At 49.0% G+C, this 27786-nt stretch overlaps 9 protein-coding genes across 9 annotated transcripts; 4 read left to right on the top strand and 5 right to left on the bottom strand.

Annotated features, from left to right (window-relative positions):
• Positions 1–234: 234 nt before the first annotated feature.
• On the bottom strand, positions 235–2171 carry AA0111_g7857 (hypothetical protein; the record flags this gene model as incomplete). Its single annotated transcript, XM_028654240.1, has 2 exons — positions 235–2063; positions 2114–2171. The coding sequence occupies 2 exons, from the start codon at positions 2169–2171 to the stop codon at positions 235–237; spliced, it is 1887 nt and encodes a 628-aa protein (XP_028504679.1).
• Positions 2172–2734: 563 nt separating this feature from the next.
• AA0111_g7856 (eIF-2-alpha kinase) lies at positions 2735–7734 on the top strand (the record flags this gene model as incomplete). The annotated part of the gene is made up of 3 exons (XM_028654239.1): positions 2735–2971; positions 3064–5008; positions 5063–7734. The coding sequence occupies 3 exons, from the start codon at positions 2735–2737 to the stop codon at positions 7732–7734; spliced, it is 4854 nt and encodes a 1617-aa protein (XP_028504568.1).
• A 158-nt stretch (positions 7735–7892) lies between these two features.
• On the bottom strand, positions 7893–8423 carry AA0111_g7855 (hypothetical protein; the record flags this gene model as incomplete). Its single annotated transcript, XM_028654238.1, has 1 exon — positions 7893–8423. The coding sequence occupies one exon, from the start codon at positions 8421–8423 to the stop codon at positions 7893–7895; it is 531 nt and encodes a 176-aa protein (XP_028504567.1).
• A 1610-nt stretch (positions 8424–10033) lies between these two features.
• On the top strand, positions 10034–10321 carry AA0111_g7854 (hypothetical protein; the record flags this gene model as incomplete). Its single annotated transcript, XM_028654237.1, has 1 exon — positions 10034–10321. The coding sequence occupies one exon, from the start codon at positions 10034–10036 to the stop codon at positions 10319–10321; it is 288 nt and encodes a 95-aa protein (XP_028504566.1).
• Positions 10322–11734: 1413 nt separating this feature from the next.
• On the top strand, positions 11735–14488 carry AA0111_g7853 (hypothetical protein; the record flags this gene model as incomplete). The annotated part of the gene is made up of 2 exons (XM_028654236.1): positions 11735–13882; positions 13934–14488. 2 exons carry the CDS (start codon positions 11735–11737, stop codon positions 14486–14488), a joined length of 2703 nt encoding a protein of 900 aa, XP_028504565.1.
• A 1104-nt stretch (positions 14489–15592) lies between these two features.
• On the bottom strand, positions 15593–16598 carry AA0111_g7852 (hypothetical protein; the record flags this gene model as incomplete). The annotated part of the gene is made up of 4 exons (XM_028654235.1): positions 15593–15780; positions 15826–16076; positions 16122–16237; positions 16287–16598. 4 exons carry the CDS (start codon positions 16596–16598, stop codon positions 15593–15595), a joined length of 867 nt encoding a protein of 288 aa, XP_028504564.1.
• A 1556-nt stretch (positions 16599–18154) lies between these two features.
• AA0111_g7851 (hypothetical protein) lies at positions 18155–22104 on the top strand (the record flags this gene model as incomplete). The annotated part of the gene is made up of 10 exons (XM_028654234.1): positions 18155–18228; positions 18274–18502; positions 18551–18610; positions 18658–18993; positions 19043–19223; positions 19274–19367; positions 19423–19667; positions 19714–20983; positions 21043–21804; positions 21855–22104. 10 exons carry the CDS (start codon positions 18155–18157, stop codon positions 22102–22104), a joined length of 3501 nt encoding a protein of 1166 aa, XP_028504563.1.
• Positions 22105–22165: 61 nt separating this feature from the next.
• Positions 22166–22993, bottom strand: AA0111_g7850 (hypothetical protein; the record flags this gene model as incomplete). The annotated part of the gene is made up of 1 exon (XM_028654233.1): positions 22166–22993. One exon carries the CDS (start codon positions 22991–22993, stop codon positions 22166–22168), a length of 828 nt encoding a protein of 275 aa, XP_028504562.1.
• A 2152-nt stretch (positions 22994–25145) lies between these two features.
• Positions 25146–27401, bottom strand: AA0111_g7849 (Transporter mfs1; the record flags this gene model as incomplete). The annotated part of the gene is made up of 7 exons (XM_028654231.1): positions 25146–25211; positions 25261–25430; positions 25485–25580; positions 25640–26163; positions 26233–26521; positions 26611–26652; positions 26723–27401. 7 exons carry the CDS (start codon positions 27399–27401, stop codon positions 25146–25148), a joined length of 1866 nt encoding a protein of 621 aa, XP_028504660.1.
• Between the last annotated feature and the right edge of the window lie 385 nt (positions 27402–27786).

Here is a 27786-nt window from a genome sequence, read left to right as displayed (position 1 = left end):
TTAGCATAAGCGAAGGAGCATTTTCGATGGCGTTTGGGATGATACCCCATTTTTGCATAGTAGAGCGCTGTGTACGAGGTGCATGAAGCAATGTATGAATATTCAATTGAATTCTGTAAACGATGAAGCATGTGAAGGTATCGTGCAATGACCCAAAACCCAATAGCCATGGTAATCCTATACTCCGGAGAAAATGCAACAAAACACTCTAGTACCCAATGTTCGGATTAACGATCAAGATGCAACAATCGAAGGACCGGCCTTCCTCAACTTCTTCCTCTCTTCGAGCCGTCTTCTCGCTTGCTCTTTGCGGTCGACAGGTAGCATCTGGCTACGATCATGCTTCACTTGTGCAGAACTTTCTGCATGGTGTGCGGTGACCTTCGAGAGATCGAACTTGGCATCGCTGCGAACAGAACGGGAGGATGCGTCAGTCTTGGATTCCTCTAGCTTTTGCCTTTCGACTCTCTTCGACGAAACCGATGTTGCCTCAAGCTCTGAGACGTGGGTGGCTTTCTCGATCGCACGTTCTCTGCGTCGCGTGGGTTCGACTTTCTTGTCGCTCTTCTCAGGCACGACAGCCTTCTCGCTTGACTTGGTTGTCTCCGTTGACTTGACTTGCGATACGGATCTCGACACTCGATGCTGTTTTGGTGGCGGATTCCACTCAGGTCGTGAATATGGCTGACCAGTAGAGACTGGTAGAGCCATTTTGTCCATCTGCGCTATCGAACTATTGTTGATATCCATCCAGGGATCGAGACCTGGCGATGGCATCGGCAACGGACTGGAGGGCAGAGTTGCGGCTGGCGCATTGTTCTCGTCGGCTGGGTCTGGCCTGCGAATTTTCAGTGGCGATCTCTGCGGTTGCTCTTGCTGAGGCTGTGCAGGCGCCTTCTCTAGAGTGATTTCAAATGGACGTGCCGGTGCACGGGGTGATCTGCCTAGGATGATGGAGGCCTCGCCCTCTGCTGTTCCTAGTCTGGACGGAAGCACTGGTCGATTCAGAGTATCAGGGATAGTACCACGGCGGTTACGGCGGGGCTTGGGTGACGAATTCTCTTTGGTAGATGAAGCCATGCTGTTGTTCGCAGCATACGAAACCTCAGGGTCCACTTCCAAGCCACGTGTGGGCGATCGTGCATGATCTCTACTGGCGTCCTCATATATCTCGAACGGAGCTTTGTTCTGTTGAAGCTCAGAGGAAGGTATTGAACCTGACGCCTCCAAGACTATGATGCGGGCTTTCAGCGCTGCAATTTCGATACTCGAAGACATGCTCTCGGCCATCGCTTGGCGTAGCCGTTCCTGGAGGTCCTTGTTCTGCTGCTCTAGATCCCGCTCTCGCTGTCTGTACCGCTTGCGTTCTTGCTCGAGTTTGGTAGATAGTTCTGTGGCTTCGCCATCCTTCTTCATGGCGAACTTCTTTGCAAGCTGCTGCTTGGCAATGACCTTCTTCATCTCCTTTTCGCTGTTTTCCGCGTAGCTTTCGTACTGCTCCTTCCAGTATTTGCCAGACTCGGATCGTGGGGCACCCAAATCTATTGTGATGTCGCTGTCGTCCCTTGCCTTGGGCTTCTGCCCCGATTTTGGTTGTGTGGTCGTCCGCGCGTCGAGTAGGGCTTCAGTGAGGCGGGTACGCGGTCGTTTGTCACTTTCGGGGTCAAGCTTCAGGTGCGTGCCAGGCGTCCAAGGACTAGGGAACTTGCCAGGGCAGTCGTTGGGTATGCCGGTCTTGCCAATGTTGTCGCGCTTGCCTTCGTTATCTACCACCTGCGACCCGAATGACACCTGCTTCCTTCCCTTGCTTGCGGTGCCTGGCGTCATGAGGATGCCGCCTGGCTGCTTTGACGGTGATATGGGTGGGCGGCTCTGTTTAGGTGCTGGGAGCTCGAACTTTGCGTTTGCTGCATCTATCCTTGCCTTCCGTTCGCTTTTCTTTGAAGCATCTTTTGCCTCCTCAGGTGCGGGTGTTCCGAATATGGCATGCTTAAAAGCCTTGACAGCGAACTGATGGGCCGGCGTCTCTGGAGGTTCGATAAAAGTGGACTCGTAGTTGTTTTCTGGTGCTGTTAGCAAATCGCAGGGAGGCGCGTAACACAGTGCGACGTACCAGGCTGGAGGTCTTCAATCACATTGGTGATGCGCGGGCCGGTAATCCATGAAAACATGATGAAGCGTGTGTCGCCGTTCGAGGCGAGAGTCGTGGGCCAGGGGTCGTGGTGAAAGTGATGGCGATTTCGAATGCGCTGGGTGGGTATATTTGTGTGTTTGTTTGGCGGGTTGTTTACTCGCAGAAAGCGAGGGCTGAGAGTGGAACAGGCGCCTTCGTGGACTCCGTACCGTCGCGAATGGTTCGCAAACACGTCTGACGTACCATGCGATAGACTGCTAGCGCATTGCCGGAATAGAAGAAGGTGCGATGCTGTTTGTTGTTCCTGCTTGTCGATCTCGAGACATGAGAAAGTCGCGTCCGGCGGCTCAACCTGTGCCTGCAGGGATAGCGCGGAACGGACCCATGGATGGCGGGGCTTCGCCAACATATCGCCCCCACCGACCGCTACTTGACGTGCGCTGCGCTGGCCACGAAGTCTCTATCGTCATTCTCAACATCTTTCACTGCAGTTTTTACCAGTCGAAGATGTCTGCAGTGTGAAGGGCAGCGGCTACGGCTGCTAGTCTCTCCGTCGATACCCTATATGACGGCCTTTTCAATCATCACCACTAGCCCACTATGGCACCGCTAAGAACACCAAAGAATAAGAAACAAACGCATAATGCATCTACGCCGACAGGTACGCCGACTGGCGACGATGAGATGGGCCCAACCAGCCCGTTCGGAGAATCGCGACCTCCGATGGTGTCGCAAACCTCCGAAACCTACGAGAAGGCACAAGAAGATGAGCGCGAAGTCTTGAAGGCCGTCTTCATGGACGACTATGAAGAATCAGAAGCCAAAGGTGCATGGAGCGTAAGTCACAGAGTTTCGATGTTACCACGACATATCAATTTGCCCAACGATGACTCAATCTCAGTTCAGAGCAAGCGCTAACTTCAGCATAGAAAACTACAGATCGCGTATTGCGCCTGAAGTTGTCATCCTTTTCCAACGAGAAGATTTCCATTACACTTTGTGCTAAACTCACTGCCACCTACCCTAAAACGCTACCTGAACTTACTCTAGAAGATGGTGGCAGCCTAAGAAAAAGCACATGGGATAGGCTCTATGGCCTGCTAAAGAACCGACCTCGCGAACTAGTAGGCGAGGTAATGATCTACGACATTGCGACCGCCATCCAAGAGATACTCGAGGACGAGATTGCAGTCCGCGAGACGGACGGAGCTTACGAGAATCTGGATGCTGAGCGAGCAGTGCAAGAAGCGGCTGCAGTCGAACAGTTGAAACAGCAAGAAGAAGAGTTACAGAAGAAGCGGGACGAGGAGAAGGCCGAGGAAGAGCGCCTATTGCAGCAGATGGTAGGCGACGAAATGCGCCGGAAAGACTTGATGGCAAAGCGCAAGAAGCATCGTGTATCCGCCATCACTCCGCCTTCGTACTTCCCCAGCGGCGAGAATGTCAACTACATTTCTTTCGACAGAACCATTACCGTTCAGCATGAAGATACTATAATCCAGTGCAACGGTGTTGAGAATCCACTCCCTTTCCGTTCTGGCCCTCTAACAGAACAGCTACTGGTCAAACCGGCTGGGAGCTCAACAACGCTCACACTAGTATTGAAGCGGGCTCGAGTAGGAGGTGGGAATGCTGCTGCTGACCCTCAGCTGAAGAAGGCTATTATGGGGTTCGAAGACGAGATGGAGGAGATCAAACGATTACGACAAGGCGCCATCTTATCCGTCCTGGACTTCAAAGTTGAGCATCTTCCTGACTCTGGGTGGGAAATCAGTGTCCTGATGGAACACGCTGACAGAGGGTCCCTAGGCGAGCGACTTGCCGACGATGGACCCTTGCCGGTCGCACGAGTTCGCTCCTGGACCATCGAGCTCCTAGAAGCACTGGACTTTTATCACCGCAACGGAATAGTCCACAAACGCGTTCATCCGCACAATATCTTGTTCAAGAGATCTTTTGGTGGTGGTATAACAGTGCTTCTGGCTGATGCTAGCTTCCAAGGTTCTTTATACCACCTACAAAGCCTGTATCAAGACGTACAACCGACAAAACCACTAAGATCGTTCTACTGGATAGCACCTGAACTCTCACAGGATGCGCATCACACTCGTAAAACTGATGTATGGGACTTGGGAGTCACCTTCCTTCAGATGCTGTTCGGGTTCGATGCGCCTGGGAAGTACAACTCGCCTAAGGAGTTGTCAGATATCCTTGGCTGCTCGGAGCCATTGCAAGAAGTCTTGCGCAAATTCTTTAAACCTGATCCCAAGAAGCGACCGTCCGCCTTCGATCTGATCCCATGCGAATTTTTGCGCGACGATGTGGATGTATACGAACGACCTTCCACGCCTGTACGTTCTAGAAACTCATCGACGTCATTGGGTCGTTATAGGCTACGGCGTGAGTCTTCATCCGGCGTCGTTCCATCATATTCACGATACGCCAATGATTGGGTCGAACAAGGGCGCCTGGGCAAGGGTGGATACGGTGAAGTCGTGAAAGCTCGTAACAAAGTCGATGGTCGCCTTTACGCCATCAAGAAGATTAAGCAAAAGTCCGCAGCAGCACTGAGTGAGGTCCTCTCAGAGGTCATGCTTCTGTCACGGCTCAACCATAGCTGTGTGGTACGGTATTACACGGCCTGGCCAGAAGCTGAAGCCGATGACGATTACGACTCTGCATCATCAGATGGAGATGAGTCTGACTGGGAATCGGACGTTTCTCCGACCACGACGACAACAGATGGTGGCGGTCACGGGAAAAGCGGTGGGGGGGTAGACTTCATCAGTTCCAGTGGGTATCCTAAGATCGAATTCGGGTCCGACGACGAGTCGGAAGATGATGTTGGTGCAGTAATCTTTGGTTCCGATTCAGGTAAGTTCTATTTCATTTGAGCTTACAAACATGTCATAGGCTGACCCAGCTTAGAAGATGAAGCTAGCCTGGGATCGCTTTCGCCGGCAGTTAAAAAACGTGCCATGTCCGATTCGATGCCTACCAAGTCGTCAAGATCAATCCTGTACATTCAAATGGAGTTTTGTGAGAAGCAAACCCTTCGAGATTTGATTCGTACAGGTCTGTACGACGATCCAGACGAGTACTGGAGGCTGTTTCGGCAAATTCTCGAAGGGCTCGCTCACATCCATGGTCATGGTATCATACATCGTGATCTCAAGCCCGACAATGTCTTCATTGATATGGCTAAAGTCCCCAAGATCGGCGACTTCGGACTAGCTACTAGTGGACAATATCAGAGATCCGATACGAAGTCTTCCAGCGGTACACAGGACGGTGGCGACATGACGCGAAGCGTAGGCACTGCACTCTACGTTGCTCCCGAGTTGAGCTCTAGTGTTATCGGCGACTACAACAACAAAGTGGACATGTACTCCATGGGCATCATCTTTTTCGAGATGTGTTTTCCCCTAAGGACTGCCATGGAGCGTGACAAGGTTATTCGGTCGTTGCGTGAACGAAAACACGATCTCCCACAAGAATTTGAAACCCCCGAAAAGTCGTTGCAAGGTGGCATCATCAAGTCCCTTATCAGCCATCGCCCTTCGGAGCGGCCAGGATGCACTGAACTCTTGAGAAGCGGTAAGGTACCTGCCCAGATGGAGGACGAAGCCGTCAAGGAAGCTCTCAAAGCCCTTTCAGATCGCAACTCGCCACATTACGCGAAAATGATGGCTGCTCTCTTTTCACAGAAGCCTGACACCCAAGCGAAAGACCATGCTTGGGATCTCAGCGCGACCACCCAGACGATAAAGGCCAACGACGTGCTTCTACAGAATCTTGTTAGAGACAGATTAGCCATGGTCTTTCGGAGCCATGGTGCTGTTGAGATACAACGTCAGGTACTACTACCTTGGTCTGATCATTATGCAGACAGTCACGTCGTAAAACTTTTCGACCCTTCTGGAACTTTGGTCCAGCTGCCCTACGATCTGACTCTGCCCTACGCGCGTAGTATCGGTCGCGGCGGAGTTTTTCTGGAGAAGACATTCACGATCGGTCACGTCTACCGTGATAACTACACCGGAAGTGCTCCACGTAGTAACGGCGAGGCGGATTTTGATATCTTATCTTATGACACGCTCGACCTTACCTTGAAAGAGGCAGAGGTTCTCAAGGTTGTTGACGAGATCATCGATGAGTTTCCTTCGTTCCGGTCGACGCAGATGTGTTTCCACTTGAATCACGCCGATCTGTTAGAAATGATCATGGATTTCTGTAGGATCAGCGTCCCAAAGCGCGCAGCGGTCAAGGCGGCCCTCAGTAAACTGAATATTGGGAAGAACAATTGGCAGTTGATCCGTAACGAACTACGATCGTCAGACATTGGCATCCCATCGACCTCGTTAGATGACCTAGCGCGTTTCGACTGGCGCGACACACCGGAAAAGGCATTCGCGAAGCTGCGACGATTATTCGAGGGCACCAAGTACCTTGAACGAACGCATGTCATCTTTGCACATCTGAGTTCTGTTATCGATTACACGAAGCTGTGGAGTGTGAAGCGCAAAATCTACATCAGCGTGCTGAGCAGCTTCAACGAGAAATTCTACTCTGGTGGCATTCTCTTCCAATGTCTTTTCGATACGAAGCAGAAAGAGGTGCTTGCTGCGGGCGGAAGGTACGACAAGTTGATCGAGGAATATCGCCCGAAAGCCTCCAGTCACGCACACCCAGCAGCTGCGTCTCATGCCGTGGGCGTGAATCTAGGATGGGATCGGCTAGTCAATTCCATGAGTCGATACATTAAGAAACCCGAGAAGTCGACGTTCCTACGGAAACATGCCGAAGAAGACACCCCATCTATATCATGGATGCCACGACGCTGCGATTGTCTCGTCGCTAGTTTCGACCCCAATGTTCTCCGCTCTACGGGCATCAAGATGGTAGCAGACCTCATCGCCCATGGTTACACCGCCGAACTTGCTGTCGATGCGCACTCCATTGAAGACATCCTACGTCACTATCGCGACGATAGGCACAGCTGGGTCATCGTAATCAAGCACGGCGTTGCGCCTGATAAGCCTGAGTTAAAAGTCAAGTCCATCGCAAAGAAGGAAGACACAGATCTGCGCAGTCCAGATCTTCTGAACTATCTCCGAAACGAACTCCGAGACCGTGAAGAGCGTGAAGGAAGCGCAGCTCGCCTCATAAAAGCCGCACCACCAAGCTCAAACAACACCACCAGTGCACCAAAAGCGAACGTTGACGTTCTTATAGCTCAGCACCGGTCGAAGAAGAGCAACAAATGGTCTATTGTCGAGGCGGCGCAATCGCGCTCCACAGATCTACTTTCTGCTTTCCAATCTGCTCCCATCGCTGCTATCGAATCGAAGGAAGAAGTGATGAATCTTCTCAAGGAGACGCGTCTCAGCGACCCAGATTCATGGCGTTACTTCATTCAGAAGATGCCGCTTGCGGAGAGGAAGTACCTGCAAGAGCTGCATGATCTACTGCTAGGCTATAGGGCGAGGTGGGTTGATAGCAAAGGCGAAGGGGGAGCGAACGGGGAGGGGCCTGTTGGAAAGGCCTTCGTGTACAATTTCAGGACCGGAGGATGTCTACTTTATGACCTGGAGAGTTGACGAAGTTGGCATTGTAGCAATATTGAAAACTCACCAGAGCACATCTGTCATGATACTTGCGCAATGAAAATGAGCTGGTTCTAGGTATTGCCTGAGTGACTGTCGTGTTACGTGTCCAGACACCTAATCTCGTGGTGGATATCAGTATTTGTGTCCTTTCACCCCCTGTGATTTTGGCGTTCCGTCAGTCCTAGCTGTTCTGGTGTAATGTTGAAGCCTGATAGTAAGACCTCCTCTAGTGGTTTAACGACGAGCTCATACATCCGCTTTGCGAAATCCTCATGCTCCCTTCCATAGTTCATGTTATCCCACTGGAGACAAGCCTTTACCGCCTTCTGGGATCCGTTTACCAGGTGTCCGTCCATATCCTCTAGTAGACGAAGAGCTGCTGTCAAGTTTGTGCTATCATTTGGTATCAAGCCGTTGGTCAGGTCTTTCTGAGACCAATAATCTTCTATCAAGATTCCCCTGTTAATCTCCAGTAGAACAATACCCAAAGACAAGAGAAAAGGATTTGAGTGGATCGGAAACATATCGTCTTCTTCATTCGCCACTATGTTCTGCTGTGCAAAGTCGATCGCAAGGAATGGCCGACTAAGATCTGGAGGCTGAGCGCAGCTTTTCCGGAAGAAAAATATATGTTCCTTGTTCAACTCTGCGTGTAGCCACGGGCCTTCAGAGCAATGCATGACTGTATGTGCTAAAACCACTGCTAGTATGGTCTTGTCACGGAGTTTCCATCTATGCCATTCTTGCGTGTTCTCGAGCAAACTCTTAAGAGAAGCATCCAGTTGATCACAAATCTGCAAGCGTGGTAATATCGGTCTTTGCTGCCAGAGCATACCATCTTTGAACGATATCTGTAGGCTTTTGTTCGAGATTCTTGCTCTTCTCAACAGGCCACACAAAGATTGGGAGTCGATGTTGCGACTCATCGGTGTTGAAGCAAGATTGGACGGTGCTTGGATATCTGCTAACCGAGGACGAGTGTCATCGAGAGTGTTCTTATTGAGCTGGTCTTGTTGACTAATGCAGTTCAGTAAAGGTCGGTACTACACTGGATACGATCCTGCGACCAACCTTTGCGTGACGTGGATTGTACTTTCTTGCCATTGGGGTGAGCCTTGCTCGTTGACGGACATAGATATGATAATGTCGAGACTGACTTCTAGGTCACCGCGATTGTCACTCGTACAACAACAGTTCCATAAACATAGTCTTGCCAAATGCCGTGTACTGCAGGCGCAAGACCATTTATCCGCCAATCTTACGAACAAATCTTCCGGAAATCTCCTTGTTCTCGTATCTGGAACTTTGTGCAAGCTTGATCCATTTTGATAATCAAAGATCTCTGCTGAAGAATTCAGTAGACGTTCAAGAGTCTTGACTCCGTCATGTATGTGTCTCATGGCGACTCGGCGAGTCCTCTCGTTTCGGGCAAATCGGAACCTGGCACGGATCGAGTTTGGTGCTTCGCCGTTGCTAATCATCTGTTCAAAGCGACGGAGCTTTTGTAACATGGCGCGCGGGTTGTCCTAAGAAAATCAGCCTTTAAGCAGTATTCCAGCATAGCACTTACAGTATCGTCTTGCGTCAGCGCACTTGACTCCTCACGAACCAGATCGTTTATGCTCTTCAATACATGGTCCAATATCAGCTGAAAACTGTCTGCATCCTTTCCAAGTCTAATCTCGATTGATTCGATCAGGGGTCTGTTTGGTTGTATTCCGCCGAGCCTCACTCGGGTGGCAGTAACCTCTACTCTATTAAGGGTCGTTTTAAGCAAGCATAACTCTCCATGCAGCTCTTGGTGGAAGTCTAGTTGTTGAGCATTGTTGTTTTTGGGGGAAATCAAGGCTTTGCCTCTGGTAAAGACTATTCGATGGTGTTCTATTAATACAATAACGAGTGGAACAATAGCCAAAGCGAGCTCAGCACCAGACATTTTGTCGCGACGGACAGGCTCAAAACTTTCGCAACTAATTGAAAGACTATCTAGGTATTATTTGAGAGATCCCAAGTTTGTGGAAGCACAGCCCAGATACGACACCTCCGGTGAGGTGTAACTGAAGATGGCGTCATCAGGCTGACTGGCGCCCTACCCCGCCAGCGCACTTCATGAGCCACCAATACGGTCCCTTTACCGTACACCATCGATCACCGACGGACCATTTGTGCGATTCGACTCGCCGTTGTATCAGAAGTTCAACCTGAATATCTTACCAGAGACTGCTCAACTGTTCCTTGTGCTTTTCTGCTTCCCCTTGTGTCGACTTTGAACACCGATGTTTCATTAAGCATGTCCCACGAGCTTCGCATAGCTGCTCAAAGATGCCTCGAACAATTCAAGCTACTAATCGAAATCAGCGAGGAGCTAGACCCCGCCAGCGAGGATTCTAATGATACTTACGGTGCCAGTTGGATTGAGGAGCAGTATGTGAGGTTCAAGGTATGGGCTGGCAATATAGGAGTTTTTGCTGAAGGACGTGCATCACTCGATTACCGCCTTCGTGATACCATCAGCACACAGAAGTTCATGCTGCAGTTCCTTATCGCTCTGGAAGATTTCATACACAGAGGCAAGTGAGATCCCCTCACTGATGTACCATATCAGGCGACGTGTTTTGGAGTCTCAAGAAGAATTAGTCTTCGTCATCAGTCCTGACTAGCTAACTTTACCTTTCAAGCTATTGTAAGCTTGAGACCGGAAGAAACATCTGGGATACTCGAACGTATCGACAGCCTTACTGGAGCAAATAGATCGATCGGAGATGCATCGTTTGATAACTCGAAATCTTCTGCGGTATCATCACCTTTCCAGGGATCGGAAACGAAGTCAGTTCAGGACGAACTAACACCCGAAACCTCGGCTTGGAACTCGTTGCAAGAGAAGACATTATCAGGCATAGAGAGAGCGATTGACCGTCTATTCAGATTTTCTCTACTGATCCGCCAACCTTCGAGGTCGTCTCAGAACGAGAAAGCCGATCGGTTTATCATGAAAGATGACGATGGCAACGAAATCAACGAGGCATTCGCAGGTTTTACTTGGCAGATATTAAATCATTGCTTTCCAGATGCGCCTGAATTCTTACGCTCAAAACTATCGAACGGCATAGTCGTTCGTCGCAAGCGTTTCTTGTACCGAAGATACCACCAGCAAAACCTTTTCGGCCTATACACATGGAAAGAAACTATGCAACCAAATTCGGGGATTCTTAATCAAGTCCAAGAAACGGACGTCACAGTAAACGCCTTTAGAACGAAAAATGAAGTCGCACCAGTGGACACGGTGACGCCGATGCGTTTACAATTAAGAGCTTCCACCCAATTACACACTCCTGCCTCTGCGCTTCGGAAGCAGCCTCTTCCAACTGATACTGTATTAGAAGAGACGAGATCGAATCAGACTACGGCTTTCACTGCTACGCCTTCCTCGAGTGCACCAGTAGAGTTACCGCGCCCACCCAAGCCCGCTCATGGTAGTAAGGAGATTGAATGCCCGTATTGCTGCCTCATATTGCCTATCAAAGAATTAAGAGCTTCTAACTGGAGGTATGTCATCGCGGATTCATCAATGTACTTTCAAACGCATGCTCGTTCTGTCGCTCGAGATTGGAAGTATTTTATACGAGCTGAAAACTGATGTCACTATAGACGACATGTTTTAGAGGACCTCGAGCCATACACGTGTCTCTTTGAAGGATGCACAGACGACGCAAGGCTTTTCAAGGACAAAGCCACTTGGATAGCTCACCTCCAGGGTCACCAAACCCGCTGGAGGTGCACGTCAAAAGCCCATTCAACAACACTGTTCACAAGCGAAGAGGAATATTTTGAACATATGCGGAGTCAGCATGCAAAGTCGTTTACTGATTCGCAATTGCCTTTATTAGCCAAGCGAGGAAAGGTGCCAGCAATCACAATCTTTCCACAGTGTCCTCTTTGTTCTTACATACCGACCGAAGTTGATATCAGAGACTCAGCTGGATATAGTCAGATGCAGAAAGACAGATCAATATCGGACCGCATCATAAAACACCTAGCGGCTCATCTGGAATTCCTTGCCGTCAAAGCTCTACCATGGCAAGACGAAGTCGAAGAGCATTCAGAAGGCCGCTCTCAAACAAGCAAAGCCAACGACTCCACTATACAAAGTGAGAACGACTCTCGAGTCCTATCGTCAGATGATGCAACAGGTCTACAACTCTCCGAGGTCCCTTATGGCAATAGCTCACGCGAAATATCCACTAGAAGTGGAGACACAACGACACTTTCCGAATCTTCCTATGAGGAAGACTGGGGATTCATCGAAAAGAAACCTTACTTTGGACATGATCGAGATGAGACCCTGCAACCTCTTCTACAGCGTCTCTTTCTTGAACATTCTACAACCGACCCATTTTCTGGACCATTACTTCCCGCTTATCAGGTACCTGTGACTCCTTATACAAATTTCTACGGCCGAAATTATGCGCTGAATGATATGGATAAGGCCTTATGTATGGCTATCGATGACGAATCGACGGACAATAAGCCCATAAGCTGGCCAAGATGCTATACCTTGTATGGTCCTGGAGGTATAGGGAAAACACAGATCGCAGCAAGTTTTGCGTCCAAGCATAGAAGTAAATTCGATGCTGTTCTATGGGTTCAAGCAGACGACGTTGGGAAGATTGCGCAAGACTACAGGGATTTGGCTATCGGCTTAGGCTTAGTAGAAGCTAATTCTCGAAATGCGATGGACCTGGATTATACGAAGGACGTATTGAAGCGATGGCTCATTAATCCCCAGAAAAACAGTTCTTGCGAAGGCGAGAAGAGTGTGGAGCTGGCTTCTTGGCTGCTGGTGTTCGATGGTGTGGAGAATGGCGATGTTTTGAATGGATTCTGGCCATACAATGGGCCAGGTTCTGTGCTCATCACTAGCCGCAACCCGTACTCATGGTCAGCATCGCTAGAGCTGCAGCCCTTCAGCCTATCTGAAGCCACGAACTATTTGTTCCGCGTGACCGGGCAGGAACCAACTCCCGGTCCCGAAATGGCAGCTGCAACTACAATCGCCAATCGTTTAGGCGGTCTACCGCTAGCCCTGAGCCAAATGGGTTCCATAGTCGCCTCTAAGGACATCTCATTCACGAATTTCCTCTACTCTTTCGAGGAGAGTGAGGGCTCACAGGCCTTCTTCGACTGGCAAAGTCCGGACAAGTTGCGCTCTTCCAGTAACTATCAATTTAACGTCGCGTCAGTGTGGGGTTTCGACCGGCTTGGGATAGGTTCAACACTTATCAACATCGTTTCTATGCTTGATCCTGATTCAATACCAGAATCAATCTTCAATTCGCCAGTAGACGAAGACGACTCTGCGTTGGTGAAGTTTGTTAAAACCAACTACGTTGCCGCGCGCACGGAGTTGCTCGCGCGATCTTTAATTACTGGCAACAAGGGCAAGCGAACGTTGTCAGTACATAGGCTTGTGCAAGATGTAGCAAGAACCAGATTACGCCAGTCTGAGATGAGGAGTCACTTCCTAGCTTGTGTGGAGTTGATCAACGACAGATGGACTTTTCAAGAGCTCACCTGGAGACATGGTAATGCCCGATGGGAAACTTGTGAGGAGCTGTTGCCCCACGTCCAGCGCCTCAAAACCATTTATCCATCAATCAAATCATATCCAGACTCATTTGACGACTACGAGTTCGCCAGGCTACTCATAGATAGTGGCTGGTACCAGCACGAACGTGGCCAATCTCTCGATGCGATCTACCCCAACAACATGGCTCAGTCAATATGCGAAACCCTTAAACTTCGCTTAATGGAGCATCCTGAACTTGCACAGAACAATTCTGTGACACTCTCAAAGCTAGATTATTCGCTTCTCGAGATAGCACACAACAGAGGATGTATAGCTCTCGAGATCAACGAGCCAAGTGATGCGATGCAGTATCTCACGATGTTCAATGAAGAGATAGTCAAGGAGAGCTTGAAGAACAATACTGAGGATATGCGTCTCGCTATCTCTTGGAATGAGCTGGGAAATGCGCACATGCTCAATCGTAATTGGAAGAAGGGAGAAGAATACTTCCTTAAGTGCATTGAGGAGATGCGCAAATACCGCTATTTTAGGGAGACCATGACCTCGCTACCTGTGAGTACTATCTGTTTGCAACACATCTAATAAATGCTGACCTTTTTGTAGCTGGCTAACCTGGGTCTGGCGTACTGGCTACAAGGAAACAATAAGCTAGCTTCGAGCACACTCAAAAAGGGACTTCAAGATCGCGAAGATGAGTTTGGCAGAGAAGACCGAGTGTCCTTCATCACAGGCCGCTTCTTTCACGCCTTGGGAAACGTCGAATGCAGTCTAGACTACCATCGCCGCGCACTCATGCATTACAGGTTGACCCTTGGAAACCGTCATCATCGTACTGCGGATGTCTTCGTGAAAGTTGCAGAGCACCACATTAAATTTGGAAATTACGACATGGCACTCGCTCTCCTCAATCATGCTCTTGGCGCATTTTCCATCTCCCACGCCTACATCCCAGAGAAAGTGCGAGCGTGCTGGATGCGATCCAAAGCGTTGAGTGCGCTTGCGAAGACACAGGAAGCAGAAAGCGAACTAGCAAATTGCTATCAGGTCTACGTCAGATTACGAAGTAAGCGTGAAGGTGATGGACCGAAGATCAAAGACGGCCCGAGCGAGCTTGAGGATGAGGACATCGATGATCTAATAGTGTTCTGGTCCAAGTGAAGATGCAAAACAGGGCTCGAGATAACGGATTCTTATTGCTAGTATGGAAAGAACTTGGGCAAGAATGGCACTGTGGTTCAATTGCAAAATTTGAGGCAGCGAATCGATAAGTCTCGCAGAAGCATAGCTGTGAAGCGATGTCACTTAGCTACGCATTTCCCAAAAGCCATGAGAATAGTAATTGTCTGTCCAAAGCTGCCATAATCTTTACATGCAGCGCATAGCGGCTAGATGTGTCAAGTACTTACGAAGGTTGAGGAAATTGGATATATGCAAACTCCACGAGGAAGGCTCGCCTCCAAAGATGGGATTCTGTAAAATCACAGTCGATATACCATGTTGCTAACACAGAAAATGCGTGCTTGTCACACCAATACTACGCCGGACCTGGAGCATGGTGGATCTAGGCCAAGTCCAACTCAGCCTAGACTTAACACGTCTTCAAAGGGTTGGGAGATGCAGACGAGGTACATCAAACGAGGAGATATAGACATTACAAATCAGGAACTGTAGTCAATTATTGCTCTATGCCGTGATTGACTCTATTGGTACTGCGTTGTTACATGACTCTATGATGAAGCCTCAAACTGGTGTAGACACAGTAGCGACATTATGGTAATACGGCAGACTCAAGGCTTCGCTCGTATCTGCACGCAAAGCTCAAGACGCTATACGTAATAGACAACTTATGTATCGCACCGCTAATGTTTACATGCTCCGGAGCCATCTCTTTGTCGCTACGACGATATCTGCACAGATCTGCATGCATGTAAATATATTACTATGACCCAATAACTGCTCATACTATTGGATGATCATATCGTGCCAGGTCATTGGTGGAGTGGCAACTTGATCCTTCAGGCGCATCTTACCGGACAGCCCGCTTATCGCGCGCGTCGTACATATGTTGCAGCAATTCATGTACCAATCAAGTTTCAGTTTGAGTCACACGAAGTGCCGATCAGAATTCCGATGGTGATCCACTTGGTGAGGCACTTTTACAATCACCGATGATGACCCATCTATTTGACTTAGTACGACACAAAACCATTGTTTAGGCCAATGTGATGAACCTTGCTTCTGCATATCATATTCCGGACGCATTCATTTGGTGTCATCACCAAACATGGTCTTTCCGGTCAAGACTCTTGTAGATCTACCCGCATGCTTGAGAAAATCTTCAGTCATCTCGGTCAACTCCAAGTCTGTTTCCGGAGCACCGAGCAAAGATACCGCCACGGGCAGATATTCTTCATGTTCGGTGATACGCGATCGGAATGATATTTGGCCGGCTGTGAATATTAATGTTTGCCCTCGAAAGCGAACGTTGTGCTTACCTGGTACTACGATCTCTGGCGCACCTAATATGGGACTCAAATACAAGACATTGATTCCCTTCGGAGCTTCAATAGGCAGCACAGGCGGTATATCCCTGTAGCGCGGTTCGAGCTCCTCGATGGGCAATACCACTATGGTTCGCGTCTCCTCCGGTCGAAGAATATGTTTAAGAAACCAATCTTTGTACACGCTGTAACGCTCGAATGCGCGATTCTTCTGTGACTCGTCGACTAGACGTCCCAAATTCCTCCTAGCATCAGCATGGTACAAGATTTGAGGGATTTGAAATACTTACCACACCCATTTCAGAGGCATAGAAAGAAACGGCTCTCGGTCATACTTCCTCCTATAGTCTTCTCGAAACTCATCGAAGTGGTGGTAGAGCTCGTAGAAGAAGCCGTGTACCTGCGTCTAAATCTTCCATTAGCTTCTTGAGTCTGACCTAGTCGTCTGCACTTACATTCTCCATGAATTTCAAAATGTCACCTTCTTCGACAGGTGGAGTTTTCCTCCATGTCTCTGCAATAGATAATATCTCAGGCTCAACATTAAGATACGCCGCTAGGTCACCGACAAAATCGTCGAAGACAAGCGCTTGTTCATTATTCCTTACTGGCAAATAGTCCACTGGATAGACGATTCTCCAAGGTCGGTCAGACCTATCCTGGCTGTCGATGCAGTCCCCGTACCAAGTTCGAACAAATTTGTTGAAGGTATGAATGTCACGACCAAAGAGCGAAGGTGAATCGAATCGAGGACATGTCAAGACCATACCTTTGGAAGACAACGCGGTATCAGAAGGTCTCAAAGCGAAACATCCATTCCAAAGAGCGGGTCGTCTTCCACTTCCAGTCGCTTGTCACCCATTAGTAGAGATCGATACGAGAGAGAGTGACCTACTGTCACTGCCCAGTGTGAAGTCAAGCCACTCATAAGATGCAATGGCCGCTCCACTACCGCTACTGCTTCCTGCCGGGGATTGGTACCCGTCACCACGTGGGTTGAAAGGCGCTGGATATTCAACACACTCCGTAGGCTCTTCTCTCCACGCGAAAGAGCTCAGGTGAGTCTTTCCAACGATTGTTGCTCCCAATGATATCAGGATTCGCACACACGCAGCAGTCTCGGTCTGCGGCGGGTATAGGTCATGGTATGCTCGGTTACAGACTGACGTCCGAATCCCATCGAGATGGTACATATCTTTGATGGCGATTCGAACGCCATTGAGTGGCCGTTCTTCCGATTTGGTGAAGTAGAGTCGCGAAGGGACGGCTACTCCTAGTGAAGTGAAAGCTTCTCCTGCGAGACCACTGCTCTCGTATCGTCTAGAGAACCTTATGAGAAAACCCCCTGGCGTATATCGTTATCATCACTTACTCTGCATCATTCTCAGTAGGCCAAGTAGAGACTAGAAAAGCTTTCGCGTCGTCGTCGTACACTCGCCAAACTTGCTGCATATGCTCATGCAAGGCAACATACGGTCCTGGTGGAGGACCATCATTTGTTCTACTCCCAGGCGTAAACTTCACCCACGAATTCCCCCACTCCTGAAGCTGTACCTCTGCATCTTGTTTCAACTCGACGTCTTCTCTGCATGCACCCGAGAACTGTATGCAATGCAAAAAGTCCAGTCTGAAAACATCGCAATCATCAGTGTATTGCCGTATGCGCGACCTGAGATACTCTGCATCAATGGTATCGCCGGGGGAGACTTTGATAACGGTGATCAGTGCTTTTGTGAACCATCTGGCCGACTGTGTATCGGTTCGCGTCCAGTGTCAGTAACGATACCATAGGGTGGTTGGGGAGGGGCAGACTACGTGATTGGTGGGCCTGGTGACGAAACGACTCCCGCCGATGCTAAATTCTCGGCCCGACTTCCAAGTAGCGACCTCGCGGTCCGGCCATGGGACATCTGGTCCCGTTTCTGTTGCCATTAGAGCGGTGCGAGTAAAAGTTATCATTCTTCAATAGCACGCATCCGCTTCTATGAGTAGAGAATGCCAGACAGTATATGCAGACCGTGATTACCTAGGTACCCCGCTTTAGGTGTGAGCGCTCGTAACTTACCTGTCTGCCTTACTATGCATGTGGCGTGGTTGCGGGCTTAGACGCCGCCAGGATGCAAGGCAGGTGATACAGTGATAATGCACCCCCGTACATGCGGCGACACTGCTGGCCGTCCTTGGCGAACTCAGCCTAGGTGGGGTCCCCATACTTCACTGGACTCATAGCCAGCACGTCTAACAAGAGAGCCGCTATACGCTATGTTCGAGCACATTTCGTGCTACGCAACACGCTAAACGTTCGATCGTAAAGCAACAGAGGATGGAGGAGTGCTTACTGCGCCACTTGCCCGCAGCAGGGGGCACCTCGAAGCACATCTCCCGACCTAACGCTCAGTAAGATTATTAAACTCATAAATGCATCCGCTCATATGTATCCAGCATTCTAGCAATACCTGGAATAGACGATGAGCGGGTTGAGGAATGGAGTAAAGCTCACAGTGTATCGCTTGTTCACGACCTTACCGGGAAGGACAACAAGGCCTCGAATATACAGATTACGGTACTTGAACACCAATTGACATCGTCAACGTTCAAGCAATGGAGCCAGTTGGATGTTCAGGCAGAGCGATTGCTCGCTAAAGTCGAAGACTTCATTCACACATGGGATGTCAGTCATGTGTTTCCGAGCAAAGCGTCTTGCTAAATGATCACCTAGCCAGAGCATCGGCCTCTTCTATTTCTGTGTCATAGTCTAGGTGGACTCATCTTGAAGCGGGTCAGTTTGCGCATTGACTGTTGTCGGTCCACTGCTGATGACACAAGCTACTTGTACATGCGCGTCGACGAGAGGAAGGTACTAAACTCTTGTTCGACTCTCTCGCTGGTATAGTATTTCTGGGAAGTCCTCATCTTCGGGATAGCAACAAGTCAGAATGGGCCAAAGTACCCGCCATTCTTGAGCTTCGTATGCTACCACTACCTGAGGACCTTGCGGATGTATCCAAGTTACAACGACTAGCTCAATGGTCGCGTGATTTCGAACACCTGAACCTATCCGTTCCCATCTTGTCCACGAGAGAAGGAAGGAAGAGCAGGAAAAAGAAGAAGAAAAACAAGTGGTGGAGTATAGCATCTGCAGGCGATGGCACATACATTATGGTATGTGAAAATACTCGATAGGACAGTCGATCACTAACAAAAACGCTAGGGTCCAGACTCTGACCTAGCTTGTACTAACCTAACAACTGAGAATGTTAAGTCTGTCGATACTGACCATTACGGGCTATGCGCACTCAACGAAAGCAACCAGTTCAGAGCTACCCTCATTGAGTTCTGCCATGATTCTCTCCGCCTAGCTCGAGACAGATTTAATTCATCTGGCTCTATAAGTAAGCCTATCCGCATACGGAGCACTGCTCACGAAGCTTACGACGAAAAGTACAATCTCCTGCACTAGAAGGTGCCGCGAAAGTAGATACATTCAATACACTCGATGGCGAATCTACTGGTGCAAGCATAATGCAAACATCTTTGTCAGTTGTAGCGCTCCTAAGTATCACTGCGATAAGTGCTGATATTATAGCGAAGGCCAAACTACGCCCAAGCTACATTCGATCCTTCGTATGGCCAGTCACAGGTTCCTAGAGATGAAACGCTCATTCATTTTGAGCTCAAGCTTCCTTGTTACCTACTCGACGATGCTGTGACCGTGAGGGACTTCTTTGGTCGAGAGGATGTGCTTGGAGAGATTGATGAGCACTTACTTGTCAAAGAGGGACAAGATGTAATGCCAGAGCTAAGAACAGTAGCTATCTCTGGCATGGGAGGCATAGGTTTGCAAGCAGATGAATTCATCATAGCAGCAGCTGATACAAACAGGGAAAACCTCGATCGCCTACAAATTCGTCAAAAGTCGACAGAATAAGTTCGATGCCATCTTTTGGCTGAATGCTGACACCGCAGGGAAGCTAGCCAGTAGCTTTGGCGAAATGGCATTGGGGTTAGGTTTGCAAAAACCAGAAGAGGACAGAGATTGGGTGATGAGCAAGAATCTGGTGCTCCAATGGCTCGAGAATCCTGTCAAGACATACGGGTACCAAACTATAGCGACATTACCTAAAGCTCGGTGGCTACTGGTGCTCGACAATGTTGATGATTTCGGGGTTATGGAAGGATTCTGGCCTCCAAGAGGGACAGGATCTATACTGATGACAAGCAGAGCGCCGCATGTTGGGAAACTCACCTCTTATTCCGATGCAGATCATGAAACATCGACCTACAGAATCGCGCTAGAGCCATTTACTGAAGAAGAAGGACAGACGTTTCTACATAAGCTGACGAATCGTAAACGGACACATGACAGCGAGAAAGCAGCGCGGAAACTCGCTCGCCGCATTCAAGGTTATCCCCTGTTCCTCACACAGTTTGCTGGTATGATGAGCGACGGATTATTCAGCTTCAACGATCTGCTGAAAATGTACAATGAGGAACTTCATCATCACAAACTACACGGAGAAAGACAGGAGATACGCAACAGCAAGTATCCACATACCACAGCTACAGTATGGATGCTTGACAAGCTTGATGCAGCTCCTCGTATGGTTATGAATGTCTTGTCGTTTCTTGACCCCGATCACATTCAAGAAGAGATTTTGACCGAGGGTGCGGCAAAGATCAAGGCCAGAGATTATCCGAAAACTTGGAATGATTATTTCGCAGCCCGTCAAGCACTCTGGAGACGATCACTAGTCAGAACTGCGGAAAACCGGAGCAAACAAGAAAAGGATGAAGTATTAGCGAATGACAGTGCCTCTGAGGAAAACATCGGGTCCGTGACAGGATCCAAAGAAGAGATTATCGAACAAATCAAGTCTCAATTAAGCGTCCATCGTGTCGTTCAGGATGCATCGCGTTCTCAGATGACGAGGGAACAGCTACGGGAGGCGTTTGATACTGCTGTCAGTTTGCTTCTTACCCGATGGAATCGAAACGAAAGACTTTGGCACTACGATCGCAAAGATTGGCCACGAGCCGAACATCTGTATCCACATGTCGTTCAGATGCGATACCACTATGTGCAGCTAGAATTGGAAAACCAGAAAACTATCGCAAGTGTAGACTTCGTAAGGCTGCTAGACTGCGCAGCATGGTTAGTTGTCTCCTCTCGCCCGATTACGCGACAGATCAGGCCGTAATTGACTGACACAGGTTCAATCACGAGCGAGGAAGATCTCAAGAAGCAAAAGAACTATTGACTACTGCCTTCAACGTGTGTAAAGAGCACTTGGATTGCAACGAGAGCCTGATGTTCGAGATCCACACTAGCCTTGGTTGTGTAGCTACTGAGGTCAATGACCCTGAAACATGCTACGAACACTACAAAAGCCTTTTACGAATGACAGAAGAAAAGTATTCAGATCCCCAGAGCGAAGCCGACTTCGACGCTCTGATGGTGGCTAATAACGAGATGGGTATCGCTGAGATGATGATGGGCCAAACTTATAAAGCCAAGGAACTGTTTGAGATTGCGCTCGACCAAGCATCTCGTTTTCGTGATGCTTCAGAAACTGCTAAATCGATCTACCTACTGGCATCCGCCAATCTAGGGTTAGCTCAATGGACTGATGGGCAATACGAAGAGGCCTCGCACACGCTACTACAAGCTTGGAATTACCATGAGGAGCTGACTCGCGCTGGAGAAAACACAAGCTTTGCGCAAGTGGCGCCTACCTATCCGATAGACTATGCTAACTTGAGTAGACCTGGTAGAATCGCTCACGCTATTGGCAACGTCAAAGACAGCCAGAATTGCGAGGATAAAAGCGATAACGGAAAAGAGGCACTTGGATGGTATAAACAAGCATACGAACACTATGAGAAAACAATCGGCAAGTACCATCATAGATCAGCGGATGTGTGCCACAAGCTCGCGATGAAGTATATTGAGCTTGGAGACTTCGGTCAGGCACGGTATGTACTTGAAGCCATTGATTACATCACACATACTAATTGCGACAAAGCGATTGCATTAGCCAAGCCCTCAAAGTCTTCAAGACTCGGGACTATTACAGACCCGAACGCGCGCGAACCAAAAATCTTGAAAGTATCTTAGCACGACGTGAGGGCAAGATTGAACAGGCTGACAAGATTTACGAAGAGGCTAAGAAGCTATATTGGAAGCATATGGATGAAGCGAAAAAAGGGAAACTTAAAAGCAGGTCTCCAAAGGAAGCAGACTTCGATAGTAGTGTGGCGTTCTGGTCCCGCTAAATGACACAAGTACCAGGGTGCAATATTTTTCTCATACTGTTATTCATTCGTATCGTTGCTTTCAAAGCCGCGTCTTCTTGGAATCATTTTTCAACATCCGCCTGAGAAAGACTAGCGAAACTAACATCACCGGAGCACTGACCGCAGCCCAGATCCAAAGGCTCAACTTGCCCTGTCCAAAAGTTGAGAAGTTCATGCCAAAGAAAGTGCATACGAACGAAAGCGGTACGTAGAGCAGGGTTACAATTGTCGTCAGGCGTGTTAACTTCTCCAGTCCCTCAGATTGTAGATTTGATCTTTTGGCTTCCAATAGAGAGGCATTGTGTGCAACCATATCCATAGCCCTCTCACAACGCTGGATCAACTGTATTATTTGAGCATGAAGATGCTGAAAATCGTGCACGAGGCTCGTCCGTGCTCTAACGGCTTCGCGTCGATCATGGTGATCGACATTTGGAAACCACACTGGGTCGTCGGCTGCTTTGAGGAACGCAATGACATTGCTAATGCGATCGGAATGGGCGTCGAGAATAGTACGATCATACTGTATATTGGCACGTTCGGGAAGAGCATCGTGTGTCGAGTTCTTACTCTGAAGGCTCTCTCTCACGATGCTCTCGATTCGGTTGTCGAGAATGTTTCTCATCATATTCAAAAACTGGTTCTCGGCCGCAGCAGCAAACGAGTACACCTCGCTGACAGCATAGAAAGGATCTTGGCTCGTCAGATGAGGGTCTAGAGTCTTGCCGTACGCTTTGTGAAGACTATTGAAAACCTGAGTTGCGTCGAATCGCACGTCAGATGAGGTAACGGAAGAGTATACTGATTCGCCGAATCTTATGGGTCGATTGAAAACAGTCGGACAAAGCTTAGGAGCGATGTGGAGCATATTGGGCGCTCTCTTGAATAGGAAGGAAAGATCGGGATCTTTGTCCTCGTAGCCAGCGTCAGTCCATATGAGTACTTTGCATTGTCAGCGCCTAATACATGCAGTGATTAGAGAAGCGGTACCTGTCCACATATTCTTATCTCGCAGTAAGCACATAGATACCTCTTGTAACAAAGTGAAATGCTCCTGATTGTGTAGATACACATCTCTAACGATAGGCTGTCCAACAGGGTGACGTTGGGCGTTGTCTAAGGTTTGCTGTCTGAGATCCTCTACGAGCAGCGACCTAGTCCTAGACATATCTCTGAACGAATCCCCTGTATCTCCGAGATAACCAATGGTCGGTATCTTGAGCTTGAGGGTGTGGCCAGAGCTAGAGGGTAAAGATGGCTCAGCGAATACATCAACATGTACCGACGGCCTGATAGAGCTCAAGTGTTGCTGGAAAAAGTGCATGTCAACTTTGTACTTCTCTCCAACATCTTTGAGCCAACGCGAGGAAGGATAACCACTGAGGAAAAGCAACCCCAGGCTCTCATGATCTCTTGTAACCTTTTCGGGTATATCGAAGCTATTTGACCTGGTGTCTGAAGAGCGCCGATGATCATTAATCATCGGTCGTGGGTATGGCCAGGTGAAGGGCTTATCGTCAAATGGCCATTGCGGTGACGGTTCTGACAAGTATTCCAAGAAGTCTTTCAGATGGGGTGCACTGAACAAAGGATCACGTTGAGCCTCGGCGAGATGTCTTCTGCAATGCGTCACATACGGATGTTCTGAGACTAGATAAGTAAAGAGACACATATGTAATGAGTGGTGGGCGCTTATCACCTGTGACTATAGCCTTCGAGACCAACATACTAGTACCAATGTGTAACGGAGTTTGAAGAGCGGCGATGGCTTATTTAGCATGGAACTGTTTAAAAAAAATACTGCACCGAGGCAGCTAGAGACAGGAAAGAAGTGAAGTATCGGAGCAACAACTATTGGTGTAACGCAATGAGACATAACATGCAGCCAGACTCACCGGATTTGGTCTGCCGTCAAGGCAAGTGCGTCCGATCTCAGTAGCGGCGCAGAGCATAGCGACAGGCGTATGCGAGGCGATCATGGGTTGGGCGCTTACAATGAGGCGGCTACCACACCATACAGCTCCTGCCAGCCCGTCACTGCATGCTGCACGTTATCCGAAACGGCACGAATCCTCGTATCCACAAGAGGTCCTCCGACTACTTTATAGGCTGTAGACTGCGTAATACCCGAGAAGCGTTCACGTGGTGTACGATCATGCTATTGCTACGCTCCTAAGGGCGAGAGCGCATCAGCAAAAAGTATCGTATACCTGTGTAGGTTGGGGAAGGTTAACCGATACGAACATTACGGACAAGGCTGGCCCCAAAAAGTTGGGCCGCTATGGCGTTAATAGATGTGTCGCATCAGGCTGTGCCACTAATATACCAACATCTCCAAGGAAGAGGCTCAAGGCGCGTCACGTCGCTCATTATGCACTGCAACCACCGCAAAAGGTCCGCCAAATACGCGGAACTCCTGCGATGAGAGCGGAAGGCCGGGAACGGTGCCTGGTGTGAGCGAGAGCCTTGGTGCAAAGGGTTCGAGGGTGGAACGCGTCGTGGCAGCTTATATTCTTGGTGTTCACATCGAAACGCTCTTACTTCGCGTCAGGAACAGCTCTGATCCTTGCTAAGAGCGTTGATGAACGTACCATTGACACTCACAGCGGCATATGCCTCCATGCATGCCATGCCGAGGGCGTTAGCCGTCGAGTGCGTGGGTCATAGTTACGGGGGCACCGGGGGTTGAAGATTGCCGAGCCATGAACGAGAAAGGCCACACTTTATTGCAGACGCGCCAGCGGGCGGCACTTTTGACCATGCACAGAAGCTGGTTGAAGTTCTTTACAAGTTGTAGATCGCGAATCAAACTCGATAGCGTTGAATAGCGAGCATGATAGTAGAAAACACATGCGCGTTATGGATTCACGCACCGTAAGGGCTGGAGATCTAGTCCCAAAACGGCCTAGACCCAACACTCCTTTCTAAGATTCGCGGATGACGCATGGAACAGTCTATCTCGTCTTCCCTACGACGCCACTATTGTTGCTCGTGTTCCTCCGGTCGTAGCCTGTCGTATCTCAAACAGCAAACTTCGACCTTGCTCTCAGCCTTGCGCCGTACACCCAAATCAGATACATACCGATCTAATCCGAATTAGCGCAATGCGAGGTTCTGCAGGTAGTTCAAACTTACTATACCCATCACGCTCAACCCACCCAGAAGACTGATGCCCTTTCCTATACCCAAGTTGATGTACATAGGGCGGGAGAAAAGCACGGAACCGAAAGCGAAGCCCGAGCGACAAAAGTCATTGCCTGCAAAGAGGGACGCGGCGTATGTTGGGTAGGACATGGGGACATACGCTATATAGGGGTCAGTAAAGTAAATAGATAACGCGAAGTCCAGGAACAACTTACAAAAGACAGCCTGGAAAATGATGAAAACGCTGGTCGAGTATATCGTGATACCGATGGCTGTAGCAATCCAGTGTACGGAGTGGCGAGCCGTCCAGCCTACATATATCAGCATTAACGTCCACTTTAGCTCCTCGAAACTGCGGTCAGGAACTCACCAAAAAGGAACAGTCCGACCGGCACACCGAAACTGGCGAATATTGCTGGCACAAGTCTGTGTTCCTGTGGCCTCAACCCTCTCTTCAAAATATCCGGTGTGAGATAGAACTCCAGATATGAAAAGTAAATCGTAATCGAGATGAAACACCCCACAATAATTGCTAAGAAGACTATCGTCATCTCGCCAACATTGAATCCGTATATCTCAAGATAAACCAAGGGGAAGACTTCGAAGAATGAGTAGTAGATACCATAGGTTAGAGCGGAGTAGACATTAATGAAGAAGAGAGCAGGGTCTTTTACGCAAATTTCCAAGGGCTTGATAATAGCATCTGCGAGTATGGCGGAGAACTTGATGCCTTTGCGATCGACCTCTGTCTGCGTGTGGATGTTTGGGTTGCCTGTTAGTGCACGAAGTCGAGCAGAGCGATGCAGCAAGATGGTAGTAGGTTGTGTTTCCGGCAAGAAGAAGAAGAATAGGAGGAATACTGGGGCGGCCATCCATAGGAGTTCCCACTGTGACCTACGATATGTGATCAGCATGAGACAACACGCAATGCATATCACAAATTGTTGAAGGAATGAGACATACCAGCGCCAGTTCTCGGCATACACAGAAAATCCGGACAGAAGAGGTCCAAGTGCTGGTCCAGCAAATGCGGCTGCCGTCCAGAAAGCAAGGCCATATGGTAACTGCAACAGAGCATATAGATCCTGCATACTTGCTCCGCCGTTCGCTAGACACGGACTTCCAAAGAAACCTAGCAAGAAACGGAGGACGAGGAGACCGCCGAGGTTGTCCACTAGTGCAGCAGGTAGAGTCAGGATTGTGAAGAGAGCGAAGGTAGTGATGTAAGGTATGTTCCTGCCGAGCTGCGGGACTGGGAGAGCTGTCAGTCAAACTTCATCTTCGTGATGGTAGTGACCTATCTGGAGAGGAATAGATGAAGACGTGTGGATATGCTCTTACCTTCACTTAGCGGCGCAAACAACAACGGTCCAATTCCGTAACCTGTCGATACGTTGTCAGCCTAATCATACCAAAGAAGAGTATCGACAGATAAGAACACGCAAGTGCTTACCCAGAACATATAACGCCAACCCCAAACTCGCCTTGAAAGCACCCACTCCAAACCTCTCCATAACCAACATCTGACTGCTAACATAAATTGAACTCCCTGCATACACGATAAACGTATACAGACAGATTAAAAACGCCGTCCAAGCTTTCTTCCCCCGAGACCAGTTGTGAGGGTTTGCTGGATCGGCAGTGGTGTACCATTCTGCTAGTATGAGACCGTCGGCTGTCTTTGTAGGAACGATAGCATGAGGTGCTGAGCGCGATCCATGGAGTGAGAGAGTGGCTTCGAGACGTTCGGCTTCAAGACGTTCAGGGCTGAAGGGGAGGGTGTGCGAAGCGATTGTCGCTGCGGGAACACCAAGTTCTTCGTGGTCTGTTGAGGTTGAATTACGCGAATGGGCTTTCTCAATATCTTCAGTTCGAGAGGGGAGCTTCTCTAGGTCGTCTGGAAGGGGAGCGTCAGTGGTCTGGTCCAGGTTTGGCTGGCTGATGGCGGTTGCGGAGTTGTTAGAGTGCGCTTGAGTCGTCGAGCCAGAGGCTCCAGTGTTCCTTTCAGTGTAGGCAGCAGGAATCTCAAAGCCAGGTAACTCTTCTGGATACCTGAAGACGCGGTTACGTGTTGCGTAGCGGACGAGCTGACCAAACGGTGCATCGCGCACTATTTCCATCATGGTCTCCATACTGTCTGAATGCTAGCGGGTGAAGTTCCAGCAGAAAAATGATTATCAGAGATCTACTCGGATTTGTAGGCACACCGATACTATTATATTGACAGGTCCTACTTCCAGCCTGATCGCCAAGGGCCCCTGCAAGGGATGGTCCCCTTGCCGCCAGCAATCTCACATGAATCACTCGTACAAAAACGCCCTTCTAATTGTCAGCAAAAGCCATTAGATATCAATGAATGGGTGTCATGATTTCATAAAATGTTCGATAAGGTAAGTCTGAGGAAACGCCGGAAAAGGCATATAAGATCCGGAAGAAGCTTACTTCCAGCCACGTGATTGGTACATTCGAAGCAGCCACGCAGCCAGCGAAGTATATATCGCTTTTCGTTGACTAATC

This window comes from Alternaria arborescens (assembly GCF_004154835.1).
Source record: "Alternaria arborescens strain FERA 675 chromosome Unknown contig_18, whole genome shotgun sequence".
NCBI classification, from domain to species: domain Eukaryota; kingdom Fungi; phylum Ascomycota; class Dothideomycetes; order Pleosporales; family Pleosporaceae; genus Alternaria; species Alternaria arborescens.
The sequence above is the reverse complement of the archived record's forward strand: the minus strand, read 5'-3'. Positions and strand labels throughout refer to the sequence as shown.